At 40.6% G+C, this 12,592-nt stretch overlaps 1 protein-coding gene across 3 annotated transcripts in view; it reads left to right on the top strand.

The window, feature by feature from the left end:
- Positions 1–12,592, top strand: part of CFI (complement factor I) — a 59,948-nt gene that overhangs the window by 18,110 nt on the left and 29,246 nt on the right. For all 3 annotated transcript variants that reach the window (XM_025385435.1, XM_025385434.1, XM_025385433.1), the window contains exons 2-3: positions 10,218–10,488; positions 12,371–12,524. In XM_025385435.1, coding sequence (XP_025241220.1) covers positions 10,218–10,488; positions 12,371–12,524 — 425 coding nt within the window. The remainder of the gene's footprint in view (positions 1–10,217; positions 10,489–12,370; positions 12,525–12,592) is intronic.

Raw genomic sequence — 12,592 nt, 5'->3', positions numbered from 1 at the left:
TCTTGTCATATCTGATTAGCTTTTCATTGTTTTTCTTCTCATAATATGGCTAATGAACAGCTTCTACTGATGCCAGGAGTGTAGACTGACATTTTTTGGTTTTCACTGGTGGTGTATTTTGGCATTGTTTTTAATCTAGGATTCATCTATCAACAAGAATCTCTTTAAATCACTTACCAGTTTATGAGGATTAATTTAGCTAAAACTAGATCACATAAAGTTCCTTAATCAAGCTCATGTATATGATCCTCTATCTTAAAAGAAAAACTCTCCTTTAACCCCATACCCTCCTCCAGCTATCGCCCCATTTCTCTAAACTGTGCCCCTTCACATCTAAACTCTCAAAAATTTGCTATGCTTATTTCCCTCTTTCTATTCTCTCTTGAATGTAATTAGGCTTGGTTTTCCCCATTCCACTAAAATTACATTTGTCAAAGTCACAATGGGGAAGTATTCAACACAGTTGTTCATCACTTCTTTTAATTTATATTTTATTTTTCCATAAGGTATTGGGGTACTGGTGTTATTTAGTTGCATGAGTAAGTTCTTTAGAAGTGATTTGTGAGATTTTGGTGCACCCATCACCTGAGCAGTATACACTACACCATATTTGTAGTCTTTTGTCCCTTGCCCCGCTCCCACTCTACCCTCCAAGTCTCCAAAGTCCATTGTATTATTCTTACATCTTTGCATCCTCATAACTTAGCTTCCACATATCAATGAGAACATACGATGTTTGGTTTTCCATTCCTGAGTTACTTCACTTGGAAAAATAGTCTCCAGTCTCATCCAGGTCACTGCAAATGCTGTTAATTCATTCGTCTTTATGGCTGAGTAGTGTTCCGTCATATATATGTCACAGTTTCTTTATCCACTCATTGATTGGTGGGCATTTGGGTTGGTTCCATGATTTTGCAATTGTAAATTGTGCTGCCATAAACATGCATGTGCAGGTATCTTTTCAGAATAATAACTTATTTTCCTCTGGGTAGATACCCAGTAGTGGGATTGCTGAATCCAATGGTGGTTCTACTTTTAGTCCTTTGAGGAATCTCCACACTGTTTTCCATAGTGGCTGTACTACTCTACATTCCCACCGGCAGTGTAGAAGTGTTCCCTGATCACCACATCCACACCAACATCTACTGTTTTTTGATTTATTATGGCCATTCTTGCAGGAGTAAGGTGGTATCACATTGTGGTTTTGATTTGCATTTCCCTGATCATTAGTGATGTTGAGCATTTTTTCATGTTTGTTGGCCATTTGTATATCTTCTTCTGAAAATTGTCTATTCATGTCCTTGGCCCATTTTTTGATGGGATTGTTTTTTCTTACTGATTTGTATGAGTTTGTTGTAGATTATGGATATTAGTCCTTTTTCAGATGTAAAGATTGTGAAGATTTTCTCACACCCTATGGGTTATCTGTTTACTCTGCTGACTGTTCCTTTTCCTGTGCAAAGATTCTTTAGTTTAATTAAGTTCCAGCTATGTGTCTTTGTTTTTATTGCATTTGCTTTTGGGTTCTTGGTCATGAAATCCTTGCCTAAGCCTATGTCTAGAAAGGTTTTTCCAATGTTATCTTCTAGAATTTTTATACTTTCAGGTCTTAGGTTTAAGTTCTTAATCCATCTTGAGTTGATTTTTATGTAAGGTGAGAGATGAGAATCCACTTTCATTCTCCTGCATGTGGCTAGCCAATTATCCCAGTACCATTTGTTGAAAATGGTGTCCTTTCCCCACTTTATGTTTTTGCTTGCTTTGTCAAAGGTCAGTTGGCTGTAAGTATTTGGGTTATTTCCTGGTTCTTATTCTGTTCCATTGGTCTATATGCCTATTTTTATACCAGTACCACACTGTTTTGGTGACTATGGCTTTATAGTATAGTTTGAAATCAGGTAGTGTGATGCCTCCAGATTTGCTCTTTTTGCTTAGTCTTGCTTTGGCTATGTGGGCTCTTTTTTTGGTTCCATATGAATTATAGAATTGTTTTTTTCTAATTCTGTGAAGAATGATAGCGATATTTTGGTATTTGGATTGCACTGAATTTGTAGATTGCTTTTGGCGGTATGGTCATTTTCACAATATCAATTCTACCCATCCATGAGCATGGGATGTGTTTCCATTTGTTTTTGTTGTCTATGACTTCCTTCAGCAGTGTTTTGTAGTTTTCCCTGTAGAAGTTTTTCAAATCCTTGGTTAGATATATTCCTAAGTATTTTATTAATTGATTGATTGATTGATTGATTGCAGCTATTGTAAAAGGGGCTGAGTTCTTGATTTGATTCTCTGCTTGGTAGCTGTTGGTGTATAGAGCTACTGATTTGTGTACATTAATCATGTATCCAGAAACTTTGCTAAATTCTTGTATCAGTTCTAGAGCTTTCTGGAGGAGTCTTTAGGGTTTTCAAGGTAATCATTATGTCAGCAAAAAGTGACAATTTGACTTCCTCTTTACTGATTTGGATGCCCATAAAGAAAAAGAAATAAACTATTTCTCTTGTCTGATTGCTCTGGCTAGGACTTCCAGTACTATGCTGAAAAGGAATGGTGAGAGTGGGCATCTTTGTCTTGTTCCAGTTCTCAGAGGGAATGCTTTCAACTTTTCCCCATTCCGTACTATGTTGGCTGTGGGTTTGTCATAGATAGCTTTTATTACATTAAGGTATGCCCCTTGTATGCCGATTTTGCTGAGAGTTTTAATCATAAAGCGATGCTAGATTTTGTCAAATGCCTTTTCTGCATCTACTGAGATGATCATGTGATTTTTGTTTTTAATTCTGTTTATGTTGTATATCACATTTATTGACTTGTGTATGTTAAATCACCCCTGCATCCCTGGTATGAAGCCTACTTGATCATGGTAAATTATTTTTGTTATGTTGTTGGATTTGGTTAGCTAGTATTTTGTGAAGGATTTTAGCTTCCATGTTCATCAAAGATACCGATCTGTAGTTTTCTTTTTTGGTTATGTTCTTTCCTGGTTTTGGTATAAGGATGATGCAGGCTTCATCAAATTACTTGGGGGGGTTCCTTCTTTCTCTGTCTTGTGGAATAGTGTCAAAAGGATAGGTACCAATTCTTCTTTGAATGTCTGGTAGAATTCTGCTGTGAATCTGTCTGGTCCTGGACTTTTTTTTTTTGTTGGTAATTTTTTAATTACCATTTCAATATGGCTAATTGTTATTGGTCTGTTCAGGGTATCTAATTCTTCCAAAGCTACAAGTGTTATATTTTTCCAGGAATGTATCCATCTCTTCTAGGTTTTCTAGTTTATGTGCGTAAAGATGTTCATAGTAGGCTTGAATGATCTTTTGTATTTCAGTGGTGTCAGTTGTATCTCCTGTTTCGTTTCTTATTGAGCTTATTTGGATTTTTTTCTCTTCTTTTCTTGGTTAATCTTGCCAATGGTCTGTCAATTTTATTTATCTTTTCAAAGAACCATCTTCTTGTTTCATTTGTCTTTAATTTTTTTTTTCAGTTTCATTGGGTGAAAAACAAAATCAAGTTGGAAATTTAAAATTTCTTTGAACTGAATGGCAATAATGACACAACCTACCAAAACCTCTGGGATACAGCAAAGGCAGTGCTGAGAGGAAAGTTCATAGTCCTAAATGCCTACATCAAAAACACTGAAAGAGCACAAACTGACATTCTAAGATCACACCTCAAGGAACTAGAGAAACAAGAACAAACCATACCCAAACCCAGCAGAAGAAAGGAAATAACCAAGATCAGAGCAGAACTAAATGAAACTCACTCCTTTTTTATTGTTTTTGTGCCATCTGCCATTTATTTGCCTTTTGCTTCACTGACCACATATTCTCAGTCTCCTTTAATAGTTCTGCATCATCTGCTCAACCTCTACACGCTGGAGGGTTTACACCTTCCAAGGGCTTTGTGATTCATTCAGATGATAAGCCAATCTTTACAGTAGCCAACAGGTTCCTACAAGATCTGTCACCCACTCCTCCAATTCTCTGACCTGATCTCTTCCTATTCCCCCTGTTACTTATTCCCTTCCAGTCACATTGGCCCCCTTGACCAAGAATATACCACATACACTCTATCTCAGAGCTCTTGCCCTTGCTATCTCCTCTGACCGTGATACATCACCCCTAGAGAGCTGCATAGCTTGCTCCCTCACCTTCAGGTCCCTAGCCCAAGGGAAGGTTTTCTCCAAAATATTCTCTGACAACCCTATAAAAACAGCAATTCTCCCCTCACTCTCCATATTCTGTATCCTTCTTACCCTACATAGCCTTTATCACCTTATGTCATCTTATATATTTACTTTTGTCTATCTTGCCTACCAGAATGTAAACTCTATAACTTTGTCCTGCTCACTTTTGTATCTCCAGGACTTAGAACAGTGACTGGCCATAGTAGGCTCTCAATAAATATTGAATGAATATGCTATGAATACAGGCCCAAGTGATAATCCATGTTTAAATATTAGTAAAGATTTTTTTCTTACTACTTTTTAAATAAAACTTATAATCTATATGTTTTATTAATAACATTTCTGATATTTTTTCCATATTCCACTGATTCTTTCATATATCCCAAGACATGAATAAGCCACTTTGGAAATTACTGGGCTATAATAGTGGTTTTCAGTTTTGGGGACACATAAGAATATTTATGGAGCTTGTTTACAGTGCAGAATCCAAGATCTGTCCCAGAGATTCTGATTAAGAATTGTTTGGGTCCCAGAATCTGCATTTGTAGGATAATGTACCTCAGGTGGTTTTGATGCAACTAGTCTAGGGCCACAGTCAGGAATACTTGATCCATGTGTTTGATAGTCTCCTATTTCAGCTCTTAACAGCAGACTCAGTAAAAATGGGGGGAAAAAACTTCTTTAACATGCCTCACACAGAGAATGATTTAAGTCCCATACTTTCTACACCAGTAGTTCTCGAGGGTTTGAATTATAAAGAGTGTATCATTCCATATAGGCTAGGTTGTGCACCAGTAAGAACCAATCCCCAGCTCTTAGTGGGTTAACACAACGGTTTATGTTTTGTTTGTTTGTTTGTTTGTTTTTGAGACAGAGTCTTACTCTGTCACCAGGTTGGAGTGCAGTGGCGCGATCTCAGCTAACTGCAACCTCCACCTCCCGGGTTCAAGCGATTCTCCTGCCTCAGCCTCCCGAGTAGCTGGGATTACAGGCACATGCCACCATGCCCAGCTAATTTTTGTATTTTTATTAGAGACCATGTTGGCCAGGATGGTCTCGATCTCCTGACTTCGTGATCCACCCACCTCAGCCTCCCAAAGTGCTGGGATTACAGGCATAAGCCACAGCGCCCGGCAAAATTTATGTTTTGTTCATGCAAAGCCTACTGTGGGTCCAGGTGGCTCTGTAGGGAACCCATCTTACATGTGTTGGCCCTGCATTCTAGGCTGCTTTGATTCTATGGTATCTCTACAATTTGCGTTCCCATGATCACATGACACAGGAAGAGGAAGTTGGGTTGTTGAGCACTGGCGATTAAATGCTTCTCTCTGAACCCAGCAAATTATTTCAGCTTACATTTCATTGGCCAAAGGAAATCATCATGCCCAACCTCAAGGGGAAAATGCAATCTTTCCATTTTCCCAGAAGCAGAGGAAAATACGATTTTGGTAAACAGTATTAATGTTTACCACAAAACTAAACATTAAAAGACTCTCAGGTTAGGCAGGGTGGCACACATCTGTAATCCCAGCACTTTGGGAGGCCGAGATGGGAGGATTGTTTAAGGCCAAGCATTCAAGACCAGCCTGGGCAACATAGTAAGACCCCCATCTCTACAAAAAAAAAATTTAAAACAAAAATTAACTGGGCATTGTAGCATATGTCTGTCCTAGCTGCTCAGGAGACTGAGGCAGGATGATCACTTGAGCCTATGACTTTAAGATTACAGTGAGCTATGATCATACCACTGCACTCCAGCTTAGGCAACGGAGTGAGACTCTGTCTCAAGAAAAAAAAAAAAAAAAAGATCAGATTCACCACTCCATCTTATACCACCAAAAACACACATAATAGTAGTTGTTATTTGAATATCTGTTATTGTGAGAGAGACAGAAATGACAGTCACTATGGTTTCAATGATGATTTAAATAATTTTTCTTATTAACCATAATAGCATTTGCATATATTCAAAACATAGGTGTACATAAACATATGAGGCATACCCACATCATTTATATTTTGTCTTCAGGTGGAGCCTGGTGTACGCATTTACAAACCTCTTTAATAACATCCTCAAAAATCATCAGCCCATATTTTGGCAACCACTATTCTAGACATTGAGATACATGTGACTTACCAATTCTTTTAAATTAAAGCTACTGTCATCGTGTTTTAGACAGTGTATAAATAAACCGCACTGTTACTATGCCCAGCTATTGTTCAACAGTAATTTTCTGTCTCTCTGTTGATTAATGTTGCCCTTGTTAACAGCCACTGTGTTCGTGTTATCCTTTACCATCCATCTGAAATTTAAAATGGTAATGTTATCATAAAGTTGCTTCCAACTTACAATAGGAAATTATAAGTATAGGAAACTGTTTAATTTCTAAGGTGAACTTCGCCATGCTCTGATTGCTTCTTCTATCCCCTCCTCAACCTTGTTTCAACAATTTCCTCCTCTCTCTCCCTCTTGAAAATGCAGTATCTCCCGTTTTATTAGATTCCTCCTCTTAGCCTATAACCATGATGAAATATCTTCTATCCCAACGAAAACAAAATTCTCTTTACTCTGTGGCCCTTTATGCTACTATCCCATCAAATGTTCTCCTGCTTCAGAGCCTGGCACTTAATCTTGTACTTTTGTGTGTGTGTGTATGTGTGTGACGGAGTCTTGCTTTGTTGCCCAGGCTGGAGTGCAGTGGTGCGATCTCGGTTCACTGCAACCTCCACCTCCTTGATTCAAGCAATTCCCCTGCCTCAGCCTCTTGAGTAGCTGGGATTATAGGTGCACACCACCACACCCAGCTAATTTTTTATTTATTTATTTATTTTTAGTAGAGATAGGGTTTCACCATGTTGGCCAGACTGGTCTCAAACTCCTGACCTCAGGCAATCTGCCCACCTCGGCCTCCTAAAGTGCTGGGATTACAGGCCTGAGCCACCGCACCCAGCCTGCCTGTGTTTTTTTGTTTTTTGTTTTTTTTTGTATTTTTAGTAGAGACAGGGTTTCACCATGCTGGCCTGGCTGCTTTCGAACTCCTGACCTCATGATCCGCCGGTTTCAGCCTCCCAAAGTGCTGGGATTACAGGAGTCAGTCACTGTGTCTGGCCCTAATCTTCCACTTCTCTACTGAAAGCATAAGGACATCAGACCTTACTTAAAATGAAAAACACGCCTATCATCCCTCTCCCCCCCCAACTCTATCTCCAGGGACAAGCACTTTCCAATCGTTGCTGTTTCTTCTGCTGTTTACAACAGATTCCTCAGTAACATGTTCATACAACCATTTATTTCAACCAATTTACTGTTTGTTAACCATTCCTTCTTCAGAGGTACTAGGTCTCCTAGTTCCTAAGCTTTTCTGGGGTTCTGTGGGGCTTAGCTTTCAGTTCTCTTTGGTCTGCTAAATCCATTACCACTAGCCCATCTGTTTTCCAGCTTCCAACATTTTGATATCTTATGTCCTACAGTCCTCTCCCCATTCTCTTTGACCTTATGGTTTATGCCCTTTAAAAAAATTCCTTTATTCTCAATTTAACAGAGCTTGGAGAGGAGACAGAGACTTTCTTTTTTGCGTTTCTTTTTCTTTTTCTTTTTTTTTTTTTTTTTTTTTTTTGGTCTGTGTTCATGTTTTCATGTCTAAATGGCAAAACCAGTCAAGCTGTTTTTTTTTTTTTTGAGATGGAGTCTCGCTCTGTCACCCAGGTTGGGGTGCAATGGTGCAATCTCCACTCACTGCAAACTCCACCTCCCGGGTTCAAGTGATTCTCCTATCTCAGCCTCCTCAGTAGCTGGGATTACAGGCATGTGCCACAATGTCTGGCTAATTTTTGTATTTTTAGTGGAGATGGGGTTTCACCATGTTGGCCAGGTTGGTCTCAAACTCCTGACCTCAATTGATCTGCCCGCCTCAGCCTCCCAAAGTGCTGGGATTACAGGCATGAGCCCCTGTGCCTGGCCAAAACCAGTCAAGCTTTTACTTCCACTTCCTCACCTCCCATTCCAGCCTCAACTCACCAATATGTGGTTTCCCATTTCCTTAAAGTTTCAGTTTAATTACATGCCACTTAGCATAAGTGACTCCATTTTGGTTTGGTCTGTTGGGGCTTGGTGCAAGAGTGCAGTTCAAAAAAATGGCTTCCCATAATTTTATGTAACAGAGTGAGGTAGTATTTTCCCTTCCATCCCCCACCTCCACCCCAGGCAAAGAGGATGGAAGGTGCTGCCACTTCTATTCATTGTGAAAGGGCTTCACACAGGTTCCCTGAAGTCTGAGGAGAAAAAAGAACTGGTACTTGACCCATACCTGAAAGGAATAAGGACCCAAGGCTGGAGGGGCCTGGTGGCAGAGAAAAAAAGAGGTGGCTGTGTTGGAGCAAGCCCTCTTTCAATGGTAGGCAGCAGGGAAGGCAACAGACAGGTGTGGGCCCTCAGGAGGGAATGGACTTGGGGACCATCAGAAATAGGACCCCTGCCCAAGAGGCTCCCTGCCAAAGGTAAGCAACCTCAGTGGAAAAGAGGCTAGTACTGTTGGATACTAGAGCTGAGAAGACATGGACCATGAGCAGCCAGCTGGAGGAGAGACACTGCCAGCACTGAGTGAATAGACATCAAGTTTCCCCAGTAGTGTAATCTCTAGAGAACCTCATAGTACCCCGCATGAGAGAGTTGGCTCCAACCCCCACCTCACCAAGGCTAGTTCTCAGCCATACGAATCAGGCGAGACCTGGCTGCTGTCCCTCTCTTCCTCTCCTGAGAGGTGGGAAGCATGACCTGAAAGCTGTGGAATGGAGGAGAGCTCAGAAAGGACCCATCACACATCCTGGAAGCAAGTCTGAGCTGGGAGGAAGGAGAGGCTTTCATCTGACATGAAGGTCAGAGCTTCAATGGTTCCACAGCACTAGACATTGTCATTGCTATTTAGTGACTATTCCTGGGACTAAACATCTTTTAATTTTTTTGTTTTTGTTTAAATCTAAGAGTGACTGAAAAAGTTATGACACTCACCAAAGTTTCTATCCAAAGATCAAGGAGGAATGAGATTTCAGAAAGGATTTAAAGGAATAAAGGTAGAAAAAAAAATCAAGTTGCTTAGATTTCTCACCCAATGAGAGCATCATTGTTTCAATATAAAGGTGATATGTAAAACCTGCTGTCAGGACACTTGCAAGCTGATCAGTGGAAGATACATGAGAGAAATTATTACAAAAATTCCAACTCTAATAAGTGCCAAAAAGAGATGTGGAACCATGAAAAGTGTGTGACTGGCATATTTCTTTCTAGATCACTGTGTCAAAAGCCAGTTTTCAGAATGACCAATTTGTCATTTGTGTGTGTGTGTGTGTGTGTGTGTGTGTGTAGCAATTTGTAAAGTTTCCTGAAAAGCAAATTATGGAGAATGACTTTAACAATCTTTGCAAAGTTTTGCATGGTTTTAATTAGCTTCTTCATTTCCCTTCATAATGGCATTTAAAGACTTTGATTTCTGTCTGCCCAGCTTGATGCTTTGCAGCTGCAGGGCACTGAGGAAGGAGCGGGGCTCACTGCGGGCAGCAGGGGAGACTAGAGGACAGGAGGCGCATCCTCAGCAGGAAGCTCTGGGGGACAGGGAGAGAGCATTGACTTTTCTTCGCGGATTGACTTTTGGCCCAATCGGCCTGTTACCAGCCCTCATATTATTTCTACTGGAGTCCTGCAGGGTAATATTAGGGTAATAATAGCTCTCATTAATTTCATGTCTAGTATCTGTCAGCCATTACACACATAGTATTTCTAATCTTGCAAAATAGGAGGTATTATCTCATTTTACAGATGAGAAAATTTGCGTTTCAGAAAGGTCACTTGCCACGGGCCATATAACAGTAAGTGCCAAAACTGGGTCTAGAAGCCAGGTTTGTCTGATTCTTAAAGCCACCAGACCACACCACCCTCTACTGTGGACTGTATCTGTTTTGCTCTTTTCCTTCACTTACTCATCTTCAAAGGGGAGTCTTTAGTTTGTTGCTAAGTTAATGTTTATTTTGTATTTTACAGGTCACTTCCACATTTCAAGAGGATCGGGTGGAAAAAAAGTGCTTAGCAAAAAAATATACTCACCTCTCCTGCAATAAAGTCTTCTGCCAGCCATGGCAGAGATGCATTGAGGGCACCTGTGTTTGTAAACTGCCGTATCAGTGCCCAAAGAATGGCACCGTGGTGTGTGCAACTAACGGGAGAAGCTTCCCAACATACTGTCAACAAAAGAGTTTGGAGTGTCTTCGTCCAGGGACAAAGTTTTTAAATAATGGAACATGCACAGCCGGAGGTAGTAAAAGCCTAGTTTTCAAGTCATTCTTTGATATAAAAGGGCATACGTATGCCATACTTTCTATCAGAAAATAATTCTTTTATGTATGTTATGATGACAACTCAAAATTTTTTCTAGACTCTCAATAATAATTGGGGTAATCACTAAAGAAATCAGGGGTCGCCAGAATCCAACCAGCCTTTGAGTGCAGACCATAGGATGTTGAGTCCAGACCTTCCATTCACTGCCCCTGCCACTCCCCACTGCCCAGCCCTTTAGAATTGTCCCCACACTCACTTCTACTTGGTTGAAGGGATTATTCCCAGGGCCGTTGAGTTGGTTCAGAACCCAGTGAAAAGTCTTCAAGTAAGGTTGGTACTCACATGTAGGCTAGTCAGGCCTCAGGTCCCCCTGTGGCCCCAATAATTTCTGTTTTTGTTTTGTTTTGAGATGGAGTCTGACTCTGTCGCCCAGGCTGGAGTGCAGTGGTGTGATCTTGGCTCACTGCAACCTCTGCCTCCCAGGTTCATGCCATTCTCCTGCCTCAGCCTCCCAAGTAGCTGGGATTACAGGTGCCTGCCACCATGCCCAGCTAATTTTTTGTATTTTTAGTAGAGATCGGGTTTCACTGTGTTAGCCAGGATGGTCTCGATCTCCTGACCTCATGATCCGCCCGCCTCGGTCTCCCAAAGTGCTGGGATTACAGGCATGAGCCACCGCGCATGGCCTACCCCAATAATTTCTTTCAACAGCCATCCCCCCATCCCCCAACCCTCTCCCCCAGCCCTGACCCCATTGTCCCTAAATATCCAAGGGTTGCTTGAGCCACTGCTGACCTGGGACATACTCCAACCTAGCAAACCCAGATGTCAGACCAGAGAGCTTGTCTACAGTCCCTCCAGGTGCCTCGTGTGCTGAGGAGGCTGGGGCCCTAGCACTTAAATTAGTGGGCAGTTATGATTAAGGATTTCACTGTCAGTCCAGTTGAGTTTCAAGTCCCTCCAAACCCCACCCTGGTTGTTGACAAGCTGGACCTTACTAGACCCCAGTTCCCTTGTCTGTAAAATGTGAAGTTTCTAAGTTGTACAATTCTTGTGAAAATTAAATAAAACAATGTATGCAGAGCTCTTCATACAGTGCTTGGCATGCAGAAAGTACTTGCTACATTTTATGTATGACAGCAAAGCTTGGGCTCATTGTCTTCTGATAGCAAGTTATTACAGACACTTCATGACCTTAGGAACGCTTAAAACATTCTTTTTAAAGGCACCATGACATATACCAGTTCATGTTTTTGAGATGCTGTATGTTTTTGGGATGCTGAGTTAAGATGAGTTAAGATGTTGAGATACTGTGGAAAAGGAGGGGAAAAGCTCCCTGTTTGAGCTCATCTGTAATCCCTGTTGGAAAGGCGGAAGGCAATAGTGGAAGTCATTTCATCAGTGTCAGACTTTTCTTCTCTTGAGGCATTAAATGCCTTAAATATATGAGAATACATAAACCCTTTCTACATTTTACATTTTCACTGTTGGGCTTACTTTTGAGAGCATGGACTTTGGAGTGAGATCAGTTGAGCGGGTTCCAAATCCTGGCTTCACCACTTGGGCCAGGAGCTTAACTTCCCCTAGATTTAGGTTCCTCATGTGTAAAAATGGGAATAAACAGGCTTTATCGTCATAGGGTTGATGTAAGGATTTAATGATCCTCTATACAGCTGAATAACACAGCCACTGACACATAATAAGCACTCATAAAATAATTGCTTACTATTACTTGTTAAAATTGTCATGATGTTCAAAGCTCACTTGACTTTAAGTACATTATTATTTTTAAAGACTTTTAATTAAGAGAAAAAAGTGAATGGCTACGTATTGCATATTATTTTGTTTTTTTATTTTAGGAAAGTTTAGTGTTTCCTTGAAGCATGGAAATACAGATTCAGAGGGAATAGTTGAAGTAAAACTTGTGGACCAAGATAAAGCAATGTTCGTATGCAAAAGCAGCTGGAGCATGAGGGAAGCCAACGTGGCCTGCCTTGACCTTGGATTTCAACAGTGAGTGCTTGTATCAGTGGATTTTCTCATGGTTGATTTAATTGTTCTGTTTGCTTTTTGATTACCTA

Source organism: Theropithecus gelada, chromosome 5 (genome assembly GCF_003255815.1).
Source record: "Theropithecus gelada isolate Dixy chromosome 5, Tgel_1.0, whole genome shotgun sequence".
NCBI classification, from domain to species: domain Eukaryota; kingdom Metazoa; phylum Chordata; class Mammalia; order Primates; family Cercopithecidae; genus Theropithecus; species Theropithecus gelada.
This window is presented reverse-complemented; position numbering and strand designations above follow the sequence as displayed.